We start from the raw sequence: 24497 nt of genomic DNA, 5'->3' as shown, positions 1-24497 counted from the left end.
GCTTTTTTGTCTGAGCTGCTTAAATTTCACGACTACCGTAACTTTACCATCCCAATTTCACACTCACCGTCTGGGTATGAAAAAGGAGTTATTCTCAGCATAGTACCTACCACAACCATTGACAAAATTAGCACACTTCCTCCTTATAGCTCCGACCAATCACAAACCAAACTATAAACCTTTATCGCTGTTATTACCACCGTCAAGAAAACAGACCACCACAAAAAATATTGTTGATTCCCCGTCATCATATCTGAAATCTCCATTTTCTCACTTAAATTTTCAAATTGTGCTTATTTTCAGCAAAATTTTACTCCACAGAAATAAAAACTATGAATTAAATTGATAAAAGGGTGAAAGATGATGAGTGGAAATTCTAGATTTGAGGTGGGGTGAGGGAAAAAGAGTAGGTGGGTGTTGAAAGAAAATGGAAGAGATGGTGTGGTATGAAGTTGTATGTATTGGTGTGGTGGTTATCGATGGAGTTCTTACCGGTAAAAAATTAAAGAAAGTTTCTATTTTGTTTTTTCCTTTTTGTGGTGGAAAAAAGTTTTTTTTTTCTTTTTTCGGGGTTGCCCAGGGGGGGGGGGGTTAGAAAGGCACTGTAAGCCACATGTTGGTCTTTCATTCGTTATTTTAGCCACATAATTATTTTTAAACTTCACGCGCTCAAATTTTGTAAGTTAGTATTGATAAGGTGCTCAATAAGTACAGTTTAGACATACCTTAAGTGCCTAATAGATAACACCCTTTGTTCAAGTGTCTAAATGGGAAATATTAATAAATTTACGGGGTTGTTTATGCATTTGGCCTTATCTAATTAACTTCCTTTCCAACATGTAATCCCACATATCATCACACATCTCAATTTGATCTTAAACTAGACAATTGGCCCGCGCTTCGCGCAGTGATTAAAGGAAATTATAAATTTTCTAACTAAGAAAATAATCTTTACTCTCCGATCAATGTCATATTCTCTTTGTTCTCCAATTGTAACATTATCAACTATTCTAATTATACTATCAAGATTGATACCAAATGATAAAACAAAACCAAACTTAATAAATTTAACATCGAACAAATGAGAGAGAATTTATTCTTAACTAATAAGCCAAAATATATATTCTTTAATACATTTCATTTCTATTTTCGTAGTAAATGCTTTGGTCTTTTTCTTTTAATCTAACTATTAGTAAAAAAAATATTTTCTAGATCTTTTAAATAAAATAAATATGAAATGAAAAGTAAAGAAAGAGGATTACATTCAAGTCATATACTCTTTCCCTATTGGTTTTCCTTGTAAATTTTTTCTTTAACTGTTTATCTTTTTCTTTCGTTTCCAATTCACTAATTTTGGTTCCTTTTTCTTCCTATTCCCACCTTACCCCTCCTCTATAAATATGCTGTTTCCAAGAGTGCTCGTATAGTCGTATTTTTTTTTTTTTTTTTTTTTTTTTTGCAATTACCGTGCAAAAACGTTAAAGAGGCGAATAAATCTTTTTACCTCTTCCGATCTAAGCTTCAGAGTTACATAGTATACATCTTAAATAGTGAAGAGAAAAGAATTAAAAACATTATTCTTTTAATTGGGTAAAATGATAAAAGAGTTCAAAATAATAATTAATTTAATTTTATAAAAGTGTCATGACCCACGTGATCTCCCTATACTAATCCGACACAAGCCATATTATTCACACAGTGACAACAAAGATGAGAAAAATGTTTTGACACCACTGCAACACACCTATGACCAATATACTGCAACACAGATCAAAAAACAGCAACAAAATTAAATGAAAGTAAAAAGTATGTACAAACTACAAATTAACAGTGAATCAATTTCATTAAATAAAAACTTGCCAAACTTGTTCACCACCTAATAGAAGTTGATACGGAGATATTTATGATATCATCATCTTGATCTAATATTTAATTTTATTTACATACATACATTTATTTTGATATGTATAGGTGAGGCCATGAGGGTACATTTCTTGAAATATTTAATATCTTAAAAATAGGTAATAAGAATATTGTTAAGACAAAAATAATTTGGAAACTCATCAAAATGTAGTTGAGATAAATCAGTGACCACAATATATATAAAGCTGAATTGGAATTTGGTTTTGGGATAAGGTAAAGAATTGAAAGGGACAAAGGATAAATGACAAATTACATTACAATTTAATACTCATAATCGTATAATACAATTCAATACCCATAATTGTATAGTAATTACTTTTAACAATTGGAGAAATGAAACAAATCCGTTACTAATTTGAATGCTACTGCTTATGACCAAACTAAAATTGATCTCCTCTTCCTCCTCGTAATTATGTTTATAGTGAAAGTTGTAATGCAATTTCAAAATCTCGTCTCTTCCCTTTTATAAAATTCATAATTATGTACATGAAGAACATTTTAGTAAGGACATCAAAGATAACATTTATAATACCAAATAGGATAAAAGAAAAATGAGGAAAATTAAGATCATTTTTTAAAATAAGACCAAATTTGTACAAATCATATATACTATAAACAACTCTCATACTCCTAAAATTATATCTACACATATGCTTCGAAGTTTAATTAACAGTCTCTCCTCATTCCTACTTTGAGCCTATACCAAGCTACAAAATTTATTGAATGGGGGAGGTGAATGGTTTGAAACGAAGATCAAAGATCTATAAAATCAAGTTTGTATCTCATATGGAAAGCAAACAGACAGACGCTTTAATGGGTAGTTTGTATTTCATTTTTTTTCATGAAAAAGAGTGTGAATCTCCCCCTTTTTATTATTAATAAATATAACCTTTATAATCCCAGAAAATCTTAAAATATTTTTCACCAGTAAGATGATAGACGAAGAGAAAAAAGTGTAATTAAGAAAATTAAGAGATATAACTAACAAAATTAAGAGAATGGTTTTGAATTTTTTAATATACAACACATTAATTTTAAAATGAGAAAAAGATACATGATCTTCTCGGCCATAGAGATGTATCACCTCTTCAAAGCCTAGCTTTATATAATATATAGAAGATTACTTGCAGACTTGCTGCAAATGAATAAAAAAGATCACAAAGAAACCAACAAAAAAAGAAGTTATACCTGCCTTTCGTTCTCGGTACGTATATGCCTTTTGATTCATAAGCATCATAATGAATGTGGACTTCCGCAACTACTATAGTCACCTGAGACTACAATAACCACAGATATCAGATTCATGACATTACCTTTTAAAAAAACCAACCGCAACAATGGCAAAAAAACTAAAGAGAGAAAGCATCATAAAAATAAGAAAATATAAGAACTTAACATATAAATTAATAGAGGAAAGCATCATGCAATGCAACACATAAAAACTGGAAACAACCTACTATCATGAAACTAACGCAGATTAAAAAAAAAAAAAAAAGACACATTAACAGAATCGAAGATGGCAACCTTTTATCTGCAGAATGCAGCATTGTAATGATGTAATGATAAATGAAATAACAAACATTATGAGGACTTTTGCACTTCCGAAAGTTGTGGGAGTATGCAAATAAAGATCACTAAATTTTTACATTAAAGATATGAAGTAAATGAAAGAGTAGTAATTGACACTTTTTTTTTAATAATAAAAAATAGAAAAGTTAGAGAAATTGTCAAAAAAAAGGAGGAAAAAGATAAATAGAAATGGAGGCCATAGAGAGGTGCCACATCACCTAGTTTATACCTAGCTTTATATTATATATAGATTCACTGTTGGTTCCATTAACTAGCGCCAAAAGACTGTAACGAGCCAATTCATTTGCAAATTAATGTCAAAGCAGAGAGGGAAGAGCATTATTAATTAGTTGCCCAATCTCAGTATATCCTAGAACATCTTAACATTACATCACATAATCATTGAGTAAGTGACAGTATTAATATCTAATTAAGTACTTCATTCATTCACTTTTGCTTGTTTAGTTTGCACTTTTGAGTATTTTACCACAATACTTAATATTAATTGATGTTTAGCTTAGATCTTGGAAAATGATTTGAGGAATAAGTAATTAATATTAAGGGTGAACATTAAAAAAAATGTTTTCTCTTATGCGAAAATGTATTTTTAGTATAGTGGATAAATAAAAGTGAGTCAATTCCCTAAAAGGTCACTCATGTTTTGAGAATTGCTCCCTAATATCATTTTGTTTTTTTTAGGACTAGAATATCACCTAACTATCACTATTTTTCTCAAAATATACTAAACACACCAAACCCTCCTTCTCTCTTAGTTGACATGCCATGTCACATTAATAATCAATTTTTTTAATAATAAATTTACATAACTCATCAAACTCATTTAACTCAATCCAATCCAAACTCATTTAACCAACTCAACTCATATTTTATACCCATTTACTCCAAAATTTTACATCCTTGTCTTAGTAAAGTATCACTTATTTTCATCTTACTGTTGGTTACCCAGATCAGTCCATAATCCCTTTTTCTTATGCTAAATTGATGTGAATAATTATCCACATTATTAAAAAAAAATCATTACGAACTTCTAATTTTAAAATTTTCTTCAGTGATAATTCAGTTTACCCTTTGACATTAATAATTTTTTCTATGAAACTAAAATATCTATTATTGTTAGTATTATTTTAAGATGTATTATTTTTGGAATATGAAACATTGTTGTGGAGAAATAATTGATGAATATTTGATTATCTTTTAGTGATTTGCTTTGATTTTGGAGAAATATGTTTTGCTGGTGTTATAATTTATTCATGACGATTTTTTTCAAAACCCCTTCATGGATTTAGCTACTAAGATTTGTGCATTTTCGTTGATTTTATTATCTTTTGGATGTTTAGAAGTATTAACAAACTTTTGTTTAATTTTTGTTTGTAATTTAATTATGCGAATAAAATGCTTTAAATGCTTTTGGCAATATGGTCTTGATATTTTATAGTGTCAACGTGATCAATTTATTTTATTTCGATTAAAATTATGGTTTGATTTGCCTTCTTTTGGTTATTGAAAAATTCTCACAAAATACATTTATGGTAATGTTATAAACTTGTATGCTTACATTATTTTCTGGGAAAGAACTTAAAGATATTTTATTTTCTACGAAACTTTGAACTTGTAATGATTTTCTTTTTTATAATGTGGATAATTATTCACATCAAGTTGGCATAAGAAAATGGGTGTATGGACTGACCTGGGTAACCAACAGTAAGATGAACTTAAGTGACAATTAACTAAGATAAGAATGTAGAATTTTGGAATAAATGGGTATAAAACATGGGTTGGGTTGGTTAAATGGGGTTTGAGTTGGATTGAGTTAAATGGATTTGATGAGTTTAATATATTTATTATTAAAAAAATTAAATATTAATGTGACATGACATGCCAACTTAGAGAGAATGTTATAAACTTGTATGCTTACATTATTTTCTGGGAAAGAACTTAAAGATATTTTATTTTTTACGAAACTTTGAACTCGTAATGATTTTTTTATATATATAATGCCGCTAATTATTCACATCAATTTGGCATAAGAAAAGGGGATTATGGACTGATATGGGTAACTAACGGTAAGATGAAAATAAGTGATAATTTACTAAGACAAGGATGTAAAATTATGGAGTAAATGGGTATAAAATGTGAGTTGAGTTGGTTAAATGAGTTTGGATTGGATTGAGTAAAATGAGTTTGATGAGTTATATAAATTTATCATTAAAAAGATTGATTATTAATGTGACATGGCATGCCAAGTAGGAGGGAAGGAGGGTTTGGTGTGTTTAGTATATTTTGAGAAAAATAATGATAGTTGGGTGATATTCTAGTCCTAAAAGAAATAAAAATGATATTAGTGGGCAATTCTCAAAACATGGGTGACCTTTTAGGGAATTTACTCAATAAAAGTAATCAGAGAGAATACTAATATTCATTTTTAACGGGATCAAAACACAAATAGCCGAGCCCAGTAGTAAAGTTTACTTTTAGTTGGCCTTACAAACTTTAGCCATAAATTATATAAGTCAGCAAGTAAAAAAAAATGGAAAAATAAAACACTCTTCAAGAAAATTAATTCCTAAAATTTCTCCAACAATTACTTAATTCATATCTCCAAAAGATTTGTTCCCAATGTTGAAAAAACTTAAGGTGATAGAAGACAGTTTTTTTTTTTTAACCACATCTTCACCAAAAATTTAAAAAATTTATGTGTATAATAAATGTATAATTAATATACAATGTATAAAACAATGTACAATCAGTACATAATGTATAAACACTAATTATATACAATGTATATATAAATTACACAACGTATAAATGACTTCACCAACAATTATATGTATAAATCTGTGTATAATCAGTATATAATGTATATATATACACTAATTACACACACACACGAATTACACGATGCATAAATGACTTATTTTCTCCGTATCTTATCTTGTCTTAAAATATATATTTTATACAGTGATTATCTAATGAACGACAGTGAGGAAAGACTGACAAATCTTGATGGACAAAATCACCAATCTTCCATTTTTTCTTCACCTTCTTCATCTTCGTACAATTAAAATCAGTAGGGCAGAAAATATGAAACACGACTGGAGGTTAGTGACAGCGACACAACTTATCAAAGAGAAAGAGAGATTGTAGAGAATGGGTGAAGTGAGAAGTGTGGTTTAATCGAAGAAAAAGAAATATGGTATATGCTTAATGAAAAACAAATCCTTAAATTAAAGGATGGAAGATTGTTTGAGTGATAGAGAAAACGTTGATTTGTTTTTGGCTAAGAAAAGTTATTCAAGTACTTAGAAAAGTTAAAGTTGGATGGTTTCTAAAAGTAGGGTTATTTTGAGTTTATTTTTAATATGGGCTGTTAATCTAGTTAAATATCCATTTTAATTAGATATAGTAGCTGATGGACATCTCTTTTCATTCGGCGGCAGAGAAATAAATTGTTGTTGGAATGAATCAATTAATTAATCCATTAATGACAGATCTAGTTTCCTAAACATTGATCAGCTTGTGCGTGGATATACCAAGAACACACAAATGAAGGAAAGGAGAAAAATACAAGCTTAGAAAAATCTTTCTTCCTTTCTCCTCTCCTCCCAAACAACAACCGCCATAGCACAGTCCAAGATAAAGGTGCATTGACACCAATTATATATGGATAAAATTCTACTCCACCGGTTTCCTAATTAAATCTTCCTAGTATTGCGTCCAGTGGCGGAGCCACAGTGTCGAAGTCGAGCTCGGCCGAACCCACAACCTTTTGTTCACATCTTGTATTTGCCTTAAGAAATTTATATAATATGTATAAATTAGTAATTTAGAACCCAATAACTTAAAGGGTTTAAATTTGAAACCCACAAACTTCAAATTCTTGCTCTGCCTCTGAATTTGCGGCCAAAATTGTACTTACTAGATCAATCAGTGAATTTGTTATAATGAGGTCACAAGCAACATATGCTATTGAAAAGCTTATTACCTTTTTTGGAAATAGATAAGACATGAGCCTAGTAGGTCCACATTTCAAATAACACACTTTTAATCAACTGGACTCTACCACTGTAGGACAAGAATTTTATTGTCACGACCCAAATATCGTTGTGATGGCACCCACATTAACCCCTCTGAGGGGCGAACCATCCCCTTAACCAATTACTTATTTAATTTCCCAAAATAACATAATCATAATAACAATAATGGATAGTCTAAGTCAATGCCATAAATAATAATAAGTGCAGAAATACCAATCATAATACAACCCAAGAAATGAAGTCACCGTACAAGAACATCTACCAAAACATGTCTAGGAATAGTACATCTGTCTGACATAAATAAATATTGTCTAATGGATAGAGTAATAAACAATAGAGATGAGAGTCCAGGGCTATAGGCTAGAAATGGTTCACCCTCGGAGTCTCGGTCAAATAGCCTCAAGGCTAGTGACGGGGTCTCGATGACGGTCCGACCTCACAATTTGCACTCAGAAAAGGGTGCAACAAGGTATTATCAGTACACATACGTACTGGTAAGCATCACAGGCCAACTAAGATTAGCTCACACATGTAACACACAGAATCAGACAAAATAAGCAGACAAACACCAACATCCACACAAAGTCACAAAGATCAATAATCGAGTCATAGCCTATGGTGTAGCTCCTAAACACAAGTCTGCCAAATCTTTATCTATTCCTTGTCGCACCCCATTTTAACCGGGTCAAAGTTAAGGAGTATGACATATTGGTGATTCCTGTTTATTTTGTTTTAAGGAGTCGCCACCTAATTAATTTAACGATGAATTAGGACATCTAAATGTTAACTAAGGTAAAGTTAAAACTAAACCTCAATTAATAGTCTGCTTAACCAGTGTGATTGTAGGTAAGGGCTCTATATTATCCTAAAGGGAAGGGGTTAGGCATCCTTTAGAATCCGTTAACTTACGGTTATCCGACCAAACTTAGGTTAATTAATTAATGCTAAATAAGACGTTAAACCTTAAGAAAAACAAAAAAGGTTAAGAAATGTTGCTAAGGTTTTTTAAGAAAAATATAAGAATGTTGTTGAAGATAAGATTTAAAGAAAATATAATAATTTGCATGAAAGAAGATTTTCAAATGCCATTTCAAACAAAATTGATAGAAATTGATAAAACTTTAAATAAAAAATGCTATTTAGAATGAGACCTGTAGAAAACGTGATGATTTGCATAAAAGGAAATTTCAAATGCCATTCAAAATAAACTTATAAAATGTTGCTAAGACCTTAAATAATAATGCTCTTTGAAATAAAATTTACATATAATATATACATAGAAAGAAGAAATGCGAATTTGTAACATACTTTTTTTTTTGGTAACTATATGAAACAATTTTAACAATTATGTATTAATTAGCTTGGCGCTTTAGAAATACCCGAGATTATGTTTCGTTAACTACATTTGACTAAAGTGTGCATAATTTTGGATGAAACCTTAAGATGTCTACAAAATATTCTTTAGTTCCTATTTGCGTGTTAGCGTGTTAGTGACGTTTTGAAATTCCTAAGATAGTAAAACATGATTCCTATTGAAAAATTAATTATCCTAAATATTATAAATGCTTCAAATAACTTCAATATAACGGAAGAAAATGAAACTTACAGGACTAATTGTTAGTTTTCCTTAAACTAAACTACCCATTACTAAAACTAAACCTATTAATTCATTAGGATTTATCTAAATTAAGAAAACAAAACAAGCAAAGAGTTAGTTGCATAATACAAATTAATATGCACAAAATAAAATAAAAGAGGGAAATAAATATCGAATGGGCCAGCCCATTTTTTGACTGCTGGGAACTGTCCACGCTATTGGGCCTTGGCCCAGAATTTCCATTTTTTCTTTCTTTTGGGTTTTTGCTGCGGATTGGGCTGGGCGGAGATGGTTTTGTTGGGCTTTTAGCCCAACCCCGAATATGGAAGAAGAACGAGTCTCTCGGACTCGTATGCGGTGATCATGCAAAAAAAAAAACGAAAGGAAAAGGATCAGTATACGATCAGTAAGGCTTAAACAGGTAACAGTACAAATCCAAAGTAAACTCCATAGATTATATGTATATACTTATGTATATTCGAGTATATCTCGTACACACACAATCATAAGGAGGTACTAGACATGCTAACATATATGAATTTTTAAAAAAAAACAACCCAAAATCATCACAACATTTCGCGTAGATCTGATGCACATAGGATTTCCTAAGATATGTTCCAAGTAGACAGAATATTTCAGTTAAACATCAATAATTGTTCTAGTATTTATGCAGTTAAATCAGCTAGCAAAGGGTTCAAACCAATGTTATAAGTTAAACACACAGAGGCAAGCTGATATGCTGACCGATTCCCAATTTGATAGACAGTGATACAGTTCAAACTTATAGCTAGGTCATCGGGTAATTCTAATTATGAAATGTCCTCTGATTTTTAAACCTTAACAGAACTCTAACAGGCCTATAAGTTCTATTTTTAGGTTGATTTTTACAAACATGGGATAGACTAAGACACTCTTGGCAAAGTATAGACTCCAACTAAATTTACACACATTTTTCTTATAATATCATTTCTAACTTATTATTTTATTATCAGTCATATCTGCTGCATACCTAACAAATCATTTAAATCATGGATTCAAATAGTTAAGTAAGGAATGGACGGGATTTAAAAGATTTCATTCATCAAATCACACACTTTTATGCACACGCTGCCTATGATCCTTAAATTAGGCATGTTAGGCTATTAAGAATAAGAGAACAGACACAGACTCTCAAATGACCAGATCTTCCTTAGTTCAACAAAAATAATACTAATTTACTGTCCAAATGGAACAGGTTTTCAAACACAACAACATTCAAGGTAAGCTCACTATGGTTTATCTGATCAAAGCTGGCTAAATATGCCAAGGAACTGGTCACTTATAGCACCTGCTACCAGGTCAGTTCGATCCTTAAGTCCAGCCAACTCCCTTAGTTACATATGTCCATAATTCTAGGTGATCAGTGTTACACTTAAGTTTTAAACTAAATGATGCCATTTTGTAATCCTGAGTGTTAACTAGGAGCCATTCAGCTTAATCCTATATCACATAGTATAAGGTTAAACTTAGATGAGTTATACGCATTAGTATTTTCAGAGGTTCAGACAGGATCGAAAGATGTCATCAAAATTCCTTCAAGTCATTAGTGTTAAATCTCATAGTCATGTATCCTCACACTAAAGGACTAGGCAGTAAGGCAATGACTCAAGTGGCATGGAAGAGAACATCCAGGTTTACAATATCCTTATCAACAAATCACATTATCCAAATTGGTATTCTAACAAACATATGTTACAACATTGGTTATCTGAGTAATAAATAACTAAAACAAGACTTAAGACAAGCATGCTGTCCAGAACAGCTTATCTTGATCCCAGCAAACTCAAATAAATGCAAGGGCAGTACTCACACTAAAAACTAATATTTAAACTAAAGCATTCATTAGCAGAACAAACTACCACCAGCAGTTATTTAAAATGGACATTCAACTGCCTCTTAACAGGATAAACATATGTTTATGACCACGACACGTTTTGACATAAATTTGTAATGACATAGATTTAAACGAGTATGCTTGATCACGCAAATTGAACAAAAGGTAAGATCATGTCTGTCTAGGACTGCTTTAAGCTATGATAGTGCACAAGACATGACCAACCTTAATGGCACAGGCCATCCAGCGGGAAACAGGCTTATTAGCATACTCAACTTATTTGTTTCAAACCACAGTATTACACCTACCAAACAAAAGACTAACTAGACTAATACATATTCTGCCTATATTGTTTGAAACCCATTCAACATCTAATCTTCATTATAGAATGGCCAACTTATTGTAACAGCCGAATTAATCTACGTGGAATATTTTCTCAACATGGTCACTGACCTGAATGACATTTTAAGGGAGCTAAACTAATATACTGGGCTAACGACCAATTTTAAGTTTAACGTAACAAGCTGTAACAGATAGGCAAGACGTAAAGAACTAAATCAAGGTAGCGAAGAAGGGAAATTATTCATCTAATCTGTGACTAGCACATGAACAGACTCACACATTTAAACCAGCTAAAACCAAACTGCCATACCTAACATGCGTTAAATAGAATTTATTTAACAACTAAACCATCATGCAAAACTGGTTAAACCCGGATTAATATCAAACACAACAGACTTATCCATTAGATTAAAATAATCGAACCGAACAGTATGTCCTACATCCTTCACATCGATTATGAGGTACAAATAAAAACAGAAATATAAAAAGGGGAGGGAGAATTACCTTCTCCAGGTGCAGCGAAGTGGGTGCGAGTCTTCGATTTACACTCGAACACTACCAAATTAGAGATTGCGATGCTCGGATTTGCAACAACATCAAGGCAAACGAAAACAAAATTGATTTGATATTTTGATTTGACGATAAAACAAGGTTGAAACTGCTAATAGAACTCATATTTTGGGGAATTATAGGCGACTAAAAGACTCATATTTTAGAGCTTTTCGGGGTTTCAAAACTGGTTTCAGAACTTTGATTTTCAGAGCCTCTTTTACGATTCGAAAGCCCTATTTTGTAGGGGATTTATGGGGTTCAAGAACTCGTTTTTTGTAAGGGGATTCTTTGACTGACCAAAATTGATTCTTGGGAGGGGTTTTTACTGATTCCAAAAATCTTTCTTTTTTAGATCCCCCTTCTAATGGCCTCCTTTTTTTCTTGATTTGGAGATGAGTATTTATAAGGCGATTTAGGGTTTTCTTGTGACGAAGAGAGAGAGGAGCGTAAAGAGGAAAGGAGCGGGGGACAAAGACGAGTGGGGAACAGAGGAAAATGGGAGTGGGGTAGGCGGCGGTGGTGGCGGGGTGACGATGAAAAGGAAACGGCGGTGGTGGGGACAGGGGTAAGTGGAGAGGAGCGGGGTGCGAGGAAGAGGGAGAAGGGAGGAGGAAAGGGAAAGGGAGAGACGAAGGAGGGGAGCGGCGGCATAGAGGAGAAAAGGGATTAGGGTAAAGGGAGGTGAAGAGGAAAAAATGAAGGGGAAACCCTTATTGTGAACGGGTATGGGTCAGATCCGGTCCATTTATGGACTGGGTCAATTTTTGGACCGGGTATTAAAAGAATGGGCTAGCGAATTAAAACACGGACTGATTTAAAAATTGAGATCAAAATATGGGCTGGTCAGGAAATATTTATGAGTTGATTGGGCTTTGATTTGGGATCCGATAAATCAAAAATACGGACTGAGTGCACGAAATAGTTTCGCTTCTAAATTTAAATAAAATACATGTTTAAATAAATTGTGTTAAAATATTGCTCAATATGAAATATGCAATCATTAATGCTCAGATAAAAAATGGCGTTGTAATAGCCGCGTAATAATATTTCGAAAATCTACAGTAAAATAAATACTATTATTTAATTATGCAAAGATAAATGCGATGCGTGTGCGTAAGCTGGTAAAAATGTCGAAAATGATAAAAATTACGAATTATAATAATTGTAATAAATAATAATAATAGTAATAAATAATAATAATAATAATAATAATAATAATAATAATAATAATAATAAATAATAACAATAATAATAATAATAATAGTAATAATCATAACTAATGCAGTAGTAGAATAGTGAAACAACGGTATTGATAAAAGGCTAATAATTATAGTAAAAAATCTAAATATATATTTTTTAATTTTCCAAAAATATTAGAAGCGTAAAATAGGTATTTCGGAGGAGAGGCGGGACAAAATTGGGTGTCAACATTCCTCAGAATAGCCACAACACAAGCATAGACACAATACAACAATCAATAGATGTAAAGTGAGATGATGATATATGCAATGCAATGAGATGGATGTCAATGCAATGCAATGGTCAATAATACAACCTGTACACACATTGTCCAGAAATCTCTACATCTCGGCAGTCATGACCCGAGGGACCCAGGGTCTTCATATACCAGTCACTTCACCCAAAGCCCAGAGGTGACTTCCATAGAATAGCCACTCCACACAAAGCCCAGAGATGACTTTCATGTTTCACTGTATATCATATGTTTCCAAATCCTTTTCCATCACTGCTCCATAGTTCTTTCATTTAACTATTTTCCACAACATTTCCATCATGCATGAATGTATAAATGCAATGATGAGATAATAATGAAGCTAAGCCAATGAGTATGCTATGGAGATCACAAGCACCATAAGCTATAACAAGACTGACATAAATCAAAACAACCATGGAAAATGGGAACACCATAGAGTTCGATCATCATAATGAATCTATCACCTCAATCACCCAAATCACAACAACAAGTACACCTGATGTCACAATGCGTAAAATAACGACGACAAGCCCACATAATCAGAAGTCATACCAACCTAGGAGTATATCCATGCCAACATCATGTCCGAAGACCTAATCATGCTTTCTCCCATCAATTCTACGCATACATACGTTTCACTAATCAAAGTCTAACTAAAGTAAGCCATAATGTACCTCAAATGCCGAACAGGAGTCACGTACTACTCCACCTTCCCCTTCCCCTTCTGAAGTGATTCAAAACGATCGAAGTCTAATATTAACAATGCTAAGTAAGTAAATGACCACAACAATCCAACTAATCAGAAAGAGCAATGGTTGGAGAATTACTTCAAAATACCCTTATCGACTCATAAGGGTAAAATCGAAAAATAAGGGTGAAATTACACTACTCATAGTCTCATTAGTCATTATCCTTAATTTCATGGAGTTCTAATCATAATTGGTTCTTCAATTTCATCAATTAAGCCAAAACTCCCAATTTAGTAAGAACCCTAAATTCATGAATTGATTCTAGAAGCCAAGAGAGATTCAATCCTAGAATCTATTAATCAATAATTATAGATGGTAGAATCAGCAAATTGAATAATAATTATCAATTAGGTTAGAGGGTTTAATGATTAATAACTTAGGTTTCTATAACCTATCACCCTCAATAGCCATTAACTACCATGGATACTAGTAAAGGAAAGATAAATTACAAGGTTAAGGTTCAAGGACTTACCCCAAGATGATTCCACCACAAGATCTTTAGAAATCGTCCTTAATGCTCCTTAGACTTAGGTTTTTGGGTGAACGGAACTAATGACTCGAAGTTAGGAATAAAATAGGGATTCTAGTTTAGCGTTATTCGCTGGGGCGGAACCCTTCAGCTGCTGCAATCCCGCCTTAGAGGATTCCTATCCGTTGGGATAGAACTTCATTAAACACGTCATAGTCCATCATGCGGACCAATGATGATATGTGATGCATGCTTTGACTTCTAAGGCTTGACAGGTCCTTTTGGTCGATTTCCAGTTGATTGCCTCAACCTATCGATTGAGTGAGTTGGAGAAGAAAGTGGGCGAAGAGTCTCCGCGGGAGCGAGTCCGCGGGGGCGAACTTCACTCCCGGGGCGAGACACCAGAACCAAAAAATTTCTGGTTTCACCAAATCTCAACCCGAAACCCCGACTACCATCCGGGACCTCCTGGATACAAACCAAACATGCAAACACAAGTAAAAACATACCATGAATCCATTTGTGAGCTCGAAATTTTCCACGGAGGTCACGTTGACTCAGTCAACCCCCAACGATTAAAACCAAATTTCCAATCAAGTGATAAACGACCCTCCGGACCTCACGGAATCGACGAAATTCTAAAAAAATGTCTGTTTACTCATAAGTCAACTATCGGTCAAACGTTTCCACTCAAAGGTTCTAATTCTTTCAATTTTTTCTAGAATCGACCTATGACCTCGGAAATTGGGTCAACAGGGGTAAAATGGTCAAAACACGCATAACAACCGAACGGGTCATTACATTTATTGGCCAGCATTTGATCCTGGTAGTCTTCCTTTATATCAAAGGCATGCATTGTTGAATAGTTAGTTTCCTTGATGATAGGGGGACACCAAGTTACTTGAATGACATTTCTCCAAGACTGAATTGCATTTCAGTCAGGATTTGCTCCTTCAGATCTTGTGTCACACCAGTAATGTATCTTTGGGCCCTTTATTAGCCAAACCAAAAGCCCAAGAAACACATCCGAAGCCTAAGCTAGGTGACACAAATGTGTTAACTACTAAACTAACTCTCATTACTAAAGCCTTATCTACTGCAAAAAATTGCGTGGATTTCTCTTCATATGGATTGTTATTTAAAATTTCCCCCTTAAATCGATGGTCTTTAATTTTTGTTCCTACTTCTTATTTAATGAAAATTCATGGGCCAAAGTACCTTATTTGCTGGTCTATAAAATTAGAGATTCGGGTTCGAACCCCAGCAAAGGAAAAATAAATAAATCGCAAGACAAGATTTCATAGCAAACTATGCCTACTCGGACAAAAGTCATGCCTTAAGGCATAACTTTTATGTAGTTCCTTTTCCAGCATAGTTTTGTAGTATAACTTAATTTAAACAGAACTATGCCGGACAAGGCATAACTTTTGCCTGAATAGGTATAATTTGCTATGAAATCTTGCCTTGCTAATGCCTTGTGGTATAGTTCTGTAGGATAACTTAATTTTTACAGAGTTATGCCAGACAAGACACCAGACAAGACATACTTTACATAGAAATTATGCCTTAAAGCATAACTTTTGCCCGAGTAGACATAATTTGCTATGAGCTCTTGCATTGTGATTTTTATTTACTCCACTGAGTTTCGAAGCCAGAATCTCAGAGATATTTTTGGTCATTTTTTTGTTACTTAAAGTGGCGAAGGACAAAAATTAAATACCAGCTATTTGAGGGACAAAATTAAAGACCATCCCAGACTAGGCCAATCGTGCGAATTATCCAATTCTGTCGAAGCAACCATTTTAGCAACTAAAACCATGAAAAAATCCATCATTCTTCTGACAATTATCCTTTCTCTGTTATGCTGCAAACCGTGGAATTAGAAGGAGCAAAAACAGGGTTTAGCAGCATTTAGTTCAAATTTTATATACTTATTGCTGGCTAATTTTAAATTGTTATTAAATATTGGTTAGCTTTTAAATGGTAACCTTAAAGTAAAAGTAGCTTATTTGTGCACTTCTCCCGTGCCTTTTTTTTTTTGTGCGGATTGTCCTTCAAAAGCACTGGTCTTTAATTTTTGTCCCTCAAATTGGTGGTCTTTAATTTTTGTCCTTCGCCTAATATCTCAAGGTTCTGGGTTCGAACCCCAACTCAATAAAAAAAAAAGGAATTTCACAAGGCAGAGATTTGGATTCGCAAGGCAAAACTCTACCTCAGGCCTAACTTTGACTCGAATAGGCCTAGCTTTGCTACAAAACTCTGTCTTGTGATTTTTTTTTTTTGAATGAGCCGGGGTTCAAATTCCAAATCTCATGATATTAGGCGAATGACAAAAATTAAAGACTACCAATTTGAGGGATAAAAATTAAAGACCACCCCAAAATAAGGCCATTTCTGCGAATTGCGTACGTGAACCCATCTTCACTCGCCAAATACCCAACACGGTAGAGCCCAAGTCAATTAGCCCATAAAAGTGTATATAATGACAAAATCTTCTCCATGACATTGGAGGCCTTTATAAAGAACTATTCTAATGTACACTTCTCTTCGACATGTTAATACACATCTCAATTTGGTTTAGAGACAGATCTAGTTTTCCAAAGGCACAGAGATATCCAATTAGTTGACATTTCAGAGCCTAGTGATTTGGAATTAATTACTTACATGACAAAACAGAAGCAAGCTCGGAGATCTACGTGATTGACGACGATTTGATTACATATAATTGACCAGTTAATGAACAAACTCGAAAGACATGTGCGGATGTACCAGTCTCTAGTATTCTACTGCGCATGCATTTTATCTCTGCCAAGGCTGCTGCAAAAAAGACTTCAACTGAGAGGAGTGCGACAAATCACAATAAAGAGGATGGCATTAATCCAGGATTAATTGCAGGAGTGCGAAAATGACTTGAGATGTGGTCTACAACAAGTATACACTGAAAATGCAATATTGTTTTTACCATCTAAAAAATAACACTAAGTATTCGGTCATATTTAATAAGTAAAATTAGTAACCTTAAACAAGTACAAGTTAATTGTTATATTAATATATATAGTGAAAAAATTGCAATAATATATGGAGGAGGCATACTAAAAAATCTCTATTTTCCCACTGAAAAATGTTGGGGGGTTATTTCCCATTGAAAGTTGGTGGAAAAAATCTAAATAGTAGTGTTTTCACACGAAAAAATTAAGAAGTTTTCAGCTTTTCAATGGGAACCTGTTTCCCACTATGCATTTTCCAGTGAGCTGGTTCGTTGGGAATGAGGTGGGAAAATAATGTTTGATATCACAAATTTTTCACTGATTGTCTATGGATAAAATCTCCATTTCTAGTAGTGAGGGAATTAATAGATATGGGAAAGTGAGAAAATTACATGCCTGTGGCAGAAAGGACTAAGGCTCTCCACGCTAGTCCCACATTATAATACATACTGTCTGTACTAAGGTTGATTCATATATCAGTCGTCAAAGTCTATCCTCAATCGTTTTCATCTTCTTACACCCCTGGACTCGGAGTTTTCCCTTTAGGCTCTTGCTTTGCCTTTATTTTCTGAGGGTATGTAACCAGAAGCAGCCTTTGGTGTCGATTAGCGTCAGCTCATGTCTTTTAAATTTTGGTTTTACTCTTTTGTCCAATTGACATTATTGCTTCATTTGGGAACTTTCTTGAGATCAAGCCACTGGACTTATTCCTTTTCTGACCCAGATTGTTTCCATTTTGACCATCTACTCTGCGTAGTTTACCCAAGTACTATTACAGGTTGTTTAATTAGATGTGTTAAGATGAGGAAAATTAAAAGGAGAGAGTGCGGAAACAGTGACAATTTTTTTCCTAATTAAGTGCAAACGACTAATTAATAGTGTTAATTAAACATCTGGCAAATTTCATGATTGTAATAAGAAAAGAAGTTTTTAGGCCTCTTTTTTTTTTTTTTTTTTTTTTTTTTTTTTGTCCCTGCATTGGGAACGAGGTTTTTTTTTTTCTTCCTCCTTTTGTGATAAAACATTAGCAAAAATGGCACTTAAGATGTGACGAATTTACATAGATGCTCTCGCTACGATAATCGACATACAAACCTTCGGCAAAAACATGATGTGCTGTTCATCCTTCTTTCGGTACCTTTGAAAAGCTAAGGACCTTTTGAAAGTAACACACTAAGTCGGTCAAACATGACCATTTTATTGAAATAGACTTACTCGCATCTGATTCATTCACTAACATATGGCATAAATTAAAATGGTTCATCACATATATGGTACTCCTATATGTTAAAACGATTTAATATAATCAATCTGATACGTTAAATCAAATTAAATATTTGGAGTGTACTTGAAGAATCTGGAAATATCCAATTAGTTAACATTCAGAACCTATCAACCTAGTGATTTGAAATTAGCTTTCCTCTATATATTAGGACTAACTTTGATGACTATATATTTAAAAAAAAAAAAAAAAAAGTGATCACTTAGACCAAACGAATGAAGAGAAGGGAACAAGGAATCAGCATGTCATGACAAGAAAATGACAAAACGAAAGGAGTGGTAGGTAGAAGCAAACACAAGCAGGGAGATCCCTATATACTACAATGATGCGGCTATAGTTTTATTACGTACTAGTACTAGTATTTATCTATCTGTATATAGGCTAACAAGAGCCCCCGTCTCTGAGCTGACCCAAAACAAAGCCAAGTACTTTTTCCAGTTATCTGAATATAATCCATAACTCGTGGCAAATATCCCTGCAAAAGCTGCACATAAGCTTCACAACACACATACCCTGTTTCACTAGGCACAATATCGATTAACTATAAATAAAACGCCATTGATTCCCATGTTTCCACGAACCCCACAACTCTATTCCCTTTAGTAACTTAATTACTCTTAACAAGCTACAAAAATGACTTTGGATGCCAGTGAAAGAAGAGCAACCAAACAACAAACAGGTGGTGTAATAGCAACGGCACAAGAACCTGATCAACAACTACCACGCGCACGTTGCGACTCAACCAACACAAAGTTTTGCTACTACAACAACTACAACTTGTCTCAGCCCCGTTACTTCTGCAAGTCATGCCGTCGTTACTGGACACGTGGAGGCACCTTACGTGATATCCCTATTGGTGGGGGTAGCCGCAAAAATGCCAAACGCTCCCGCATTTATCCCAGTACACCCGTCTCTCCTCTCGTAACATCCGGTAATTCTCCGTTCTTGCTTCCTCTGAATATGAATGGGAATAGTTTCACTTCTTTGTTGAGTTCTCATGGACATGGTGGTTTAGCACTTGGTGGTATTGAGGATATGAGCTTTGGTACTGGAAGAACTGCCGTTTGGCCATTTCCTGGAGCTCCCGATTCATATGTGCGTAATTTCAATAATGGTGTAGGAGCCAGCATGTGGCAGCTCTCTGGTGGAGAGGGAGGGTTTGTTGGTAGCGGAGGTTATTTTAATTAGTTTGTTATGAAAGTGTGTTAGTTTTATGTAACAGAGTAATTGTTTTTGTAACTTAGGCTATGTAGGTTTTTAATGTTGTTATATCTTGTCATCTTTCTACATCAAAGATTTGCAAGTTGCCGGAGAAAAAAAAACCTTGCTGTTACAATTGACGTCTAGGAATTTGTGGTAATGACCAGTGGTTTGCTGATATTTGGTTTATATCATTGGTCTACATGTTGGATAGATGCTTCAATAAGATATCGTCCAATATGGTTGTTAACATATTGAAGTTTATAAAAATAATAGAAAATTTGCCTGCGTGAAAGACTTCATGATTTCCGTCAAATATATTTGTTAACTTTCATAACGGTAGGGGCATTAATGACCCAAAATTAGTTTGGAGAATATTTTTAGCCATTAAAACAAAGTAGAAGGATATTTTTAACACTTTTCCCTATAAAATAATAGTTTTCCTAATTTTGAAACATTAAAAATAACAATATACTATAAAGATAGTTCAGCGACTTTTCATTCTGAATTTAAAGATAGCTACATTAGGTACTAAATTTGGCACAAAATATTAGAAGCTTAGGAGATGCCTTTAAATTGTCGTCTAGACTATCAGTTTTTCCATCTTTAATTTTCATTTCACTCATTTCTTCAGCAAGCTCATCTAGTTCAGAATTTTCAGGTCTAGTATCCATTGTTGATGTACTTTCAATAGTGGTTTCCTTGGATATAGAAGTCATATCCTCCTTTAGAACTGTAGTTGTACGCCCCTCATCGATTTGAGTTTCACTAATTACTCTTTGATCTACTTCTTGTTCAACCTTCACCCTCTTTATGCTTGCATCGCCACCCTAATAAAAATCAGTAATAAGTCATATTCTTTTGTGATTAAGAATATCCAGGGAGTAGTATATTACTGTTTTCAACTTATTCCCTATTTTTAACTTTCATCAAGAAGATTGAAGTTGTCAACACAATCATATGTAAGCTAGTTGCAAGCTCTCTTTATGAAAGTGATTAACTATAATGTCTCGAAGGATTAAGAGAAAATGAATCTTAGCAACAGCACAGAGAATACCAGCCAAATATCCACCAGCAAAGCTCACACCAAGCTGTGTAGTATTGCTGCATTTTTCTTTTGGTGTTGGAATGACATGTTTATAGAGTTGTTCCACTATGGTTTCAAATGATGCAAACTTCACCATGTTGTTTGTAAAAAAAAATCATGTGAGACTCGGTCAGTCTAGGTAGTTTCCGTTTTTCACAGCAATGGAACATTCAAGAAAGAGTAATTAAACAGATGCCAAGCAGTTCGATCAATAAAGGTTATACTCCTCCTTTTTCATTTTTTACGACTTATATATTTGAAAGTATCTTAACTTTAAACTTCTCACTTTACATTTAATGACATGCTCTAATAACTATAGAAATGTCATGATCTTTGATTTATGAACACATGTTCTAAGGTACTTTTGGTAAGTGCCAGAACCCTTTCTTTGTTTTTAATCTCCGTGTCTAATCAAACAGAACACTGCTATATAAAATGAAACAGAGGAGGTATAGACTAAGCTTGCAAGAACTGAACGACACCTTTAGGAAGGTATTCAAGTCTAAAAGTCAAAGAAAATATCCAAATGAAAAATCAATATCCTAGTGATGAAAAAATCAGAGAAAATCTGTAAGCTTACATGGAATTGTCGTCCCCAGAGACGTACAATCCCCATGTAAAGCCTGTAAAGAAAAATTCAAAGGTCTTATTTTTCTTAGTTGGATGCTAACAACAAATTTGTTCAAGATAATAGAAATTGGCACCAATCAGCAACTTCAGCCATGACAAACTTGGGAAATCCATCAGACAAGCCTCTGACAAAACCAGGCTTAGTTAGATCAAGGTCTTGTACTTGACAGCATTCTCAGGTGCAGCAAGGTTTGAATAGTATTTCTTGAAAAATTCATAGAAATCAATATATTGGCATACTCCCTGTGCGCACTATAACCAATCAAAGTAGGCACCCAACCCCAAAAGAATCCTCTAATGCCCTGCTCCTTAAGTAAAATTTCAAAACCAGAGGAAATACTCTTGTACTTTGCATGATCACTCTGACAAATCAAACATTTACATCATATGGACATTAAATCCGCCATTAATCCAATCTTCTCTAGAAAGTTCACACTTTTTCTTCCGTTTTCTTTATCTCTTTCGGATTTCAGATCAGCAAAAGAAAGAACAAAATGGAAGAGCAAAAAATACAGACGTGAAACCTCTGTCAATAGAAAGATTCTAGCCTTTTTATTTGTATACTTATTTATAGAGGAATAACCGATTAGAGTTAGATCAAAAGTAACACACAAAAAATCCAGCCTAGCATGAACAATTTTATGCAAGTCTAAGTATCGCCTTTTCATGATAGTTATCTTCAAATGATAGTCGGAGTTTAAGTTATGTACAATGATAGTAACAATAAAAAATTGACACTACCAATAGCACACAAAAGTATGCCATGACTACAAGGTTTCACTGTAATTCTTTCTATTTGTGTCCCTCTCTTTTTCCCTAAGTTTTGCGAGCATCACAAGGAGAAATCAAAGTTTGCACATTGCAAAACATTGTCCATAAGCAATAAACGAGGAAATAGTACAGTAATTGAAGTCTGGATTCAGGGAATTAATTTTAAAAGCTAAATAAATAATATAATGAGCATTAACTGAATTAAGGAAGAATATCTCATTTGATTAGTCAAATATTAAACGCATATCCAAGATACTTTGGACCACGATGGTCACCTAATAATTGCAAAGCGACTATGAAAGTATACATAAAACTAAATCATAGTGCAATATATAACCATGTACTGACAAAACACTGACTTTTTACTTATCGAATTAAGGGACATTAAGTGACATACTTTCATGTTTGCATAAATGAAAAATTCAAAGAACTACTTTTCTAATCTTTCTAATTGAAATACAATATAGGTATTCCAAATATATAGGAAGCATGACAATGTAACAAAACTGGTTGAGTGCATTCTGCATTCAAAAATAAAACCAGACACTCATGTCAAAATCTGTTTCACAACAGAGACTTAAAAAGATAAAATATATAATCTCGTCAAGCATATAGTGTTTTTGTGCTAAAAGTTATCAACAGACAATGTTTAATATTGATTACATAATGAAAACATCGTTCATAAAGTTTGCATAAAATTTTTGGAAAAACATAGAGACAAAGATGCTAACCATCAATGCAATTCTTGATAGCGTGAAAGTAGAAGGGCGTTCTTTGCCGAGCCTACTTTTTTTTAGTCCATGGAAACACCAGTCACGCTCCCATGAAACTGCTGAGGTTGTTTCTGATCATTCAAAATTCGTTTTTTCTCCTGGACGGGATGGATGGTAGTTACAAGATTCAGTTTTTTACTGCTTAACGGATGTCTGCTCTTTTTTGGCAGACTTGTGAAGAAGGTGAGACCAAACATGACGGAGAGATTGATAAGGAAAAGTGGAGAATTTTAGTCCTGTGACATCCTTCACTTCTGAACAGGTGCGATTTTCGTTATGGTACTGGCTTTGGATTTTCATATTTCACCGCGCACAAAAACTAACAGAGCAGCCGTTATCCTCATAAGGGAGGCCGGACATGTGCGATTGTGTAGCGCGGTGACTTTTAGGTTTTTTATTTAGATAAATAAAAAGGAGGAAAAAGGCAAAAATTGACGTAAAAGATAAATAGAGTTTCTGGCTTTAGAGAGTATCACGTTAGCGGGCCTATGTCCTGCTTTTATATACGGAAAAGAATCAAATATACCCCTGGACTATCGAAAAAGAGTTAACTATACCGCTCGTTATAATTTGGGTCTAAGTATACCCTTACAATTATACTTTGGGCACAAATATACACCTCCACCGTTAAAGTAAACTAAGATGTATCTCAATCCCACATGATATTAATAATTTAATGAAGTAAATACCATGTGGCATGCCACCTCACTAACCAATCCCAATTTTACCTCATCCCCTCCTTCCACATCATCTTTCACCATTAGCACCTCCCCCTCCACCACTGCCACACCATTTTCACAAACTCGAAAGGTGAAGAAATTAAAATTCTTCAAATGATTTTTCCTCTGAATGCAAATCCTTGACAAGAGACAAAGCAGCCCTCTCATCACCCTTCATTAATTCCTTATCCACCTGTTATAAACTTAAGACTATCCTTGAATTCCTCAATCCAAACTGGGAAAAACATAACAATCCACCACAATATAGGCAGCACTACTGCCCATTTGTTATAAAATGAAGCTAAAAGAATAATAATATTAAATGATGAAAACCATAGAAATAGAGTGATAAAAGAGGAGAGATTTTATTATTCTTCCAAAATGTGTTACAAGTTCATTCCATATGAAAACTTATGCCTCTATTTAT

The 24497-nt window shown here is 33.7% G+C and overlaps 1 protein-coding gene and 1 pseudogene across 1 annotated transcript; one reads left to right on the top strand and one right to left on the bottom strand.

Annotated features, from left to right (window-relative positions):
• The first annotated feature begins 18948 nt into the window (after positions 1-18948).
• Positions 18949-20279, top strand: LOC132625037 (dof zinc finger protein DOF3.4-like). Its single transcript, XM_060339800.1, has one exon. The coding sequence runs from the start codon at positions 19524-19526 to the stop codon at positions 20076-20078; it is 555 nt and encodes a 184-aa protein (XP_060195783.1). The 5' UTR covers positions 18949-19523; the 3' UTR covers positions 20079-20279.
• Positions 20280-20614: 335 nt separating this feature from the next.
• On the bottom strand, positions 20615-24238 carry LOC132624331 (mitochondrial phosphate carrier protein 3, mitochondrial-like; annotated as a pseudogene).
• Between the last annotated feature and the right edge of the window lie 259 nt (positions 24239-24497).

This window comes from Lycium barbarum, chromosome 12 (assembly GCF_019175385.1).
Source record: "Lycium barbarum isolate Lr01 chromosome 12, ASM1917538v2, whole genome shotgun sequence".
NCBI lineage: Eukaryota > Viridiplantae > Streptophyta > Magnoliopsida > Solanales > Solanaceae > Lycium > Lycium barbarum.
This window is presented reverse-complemented; position numbering and strand designations above follow the sequence as displayed.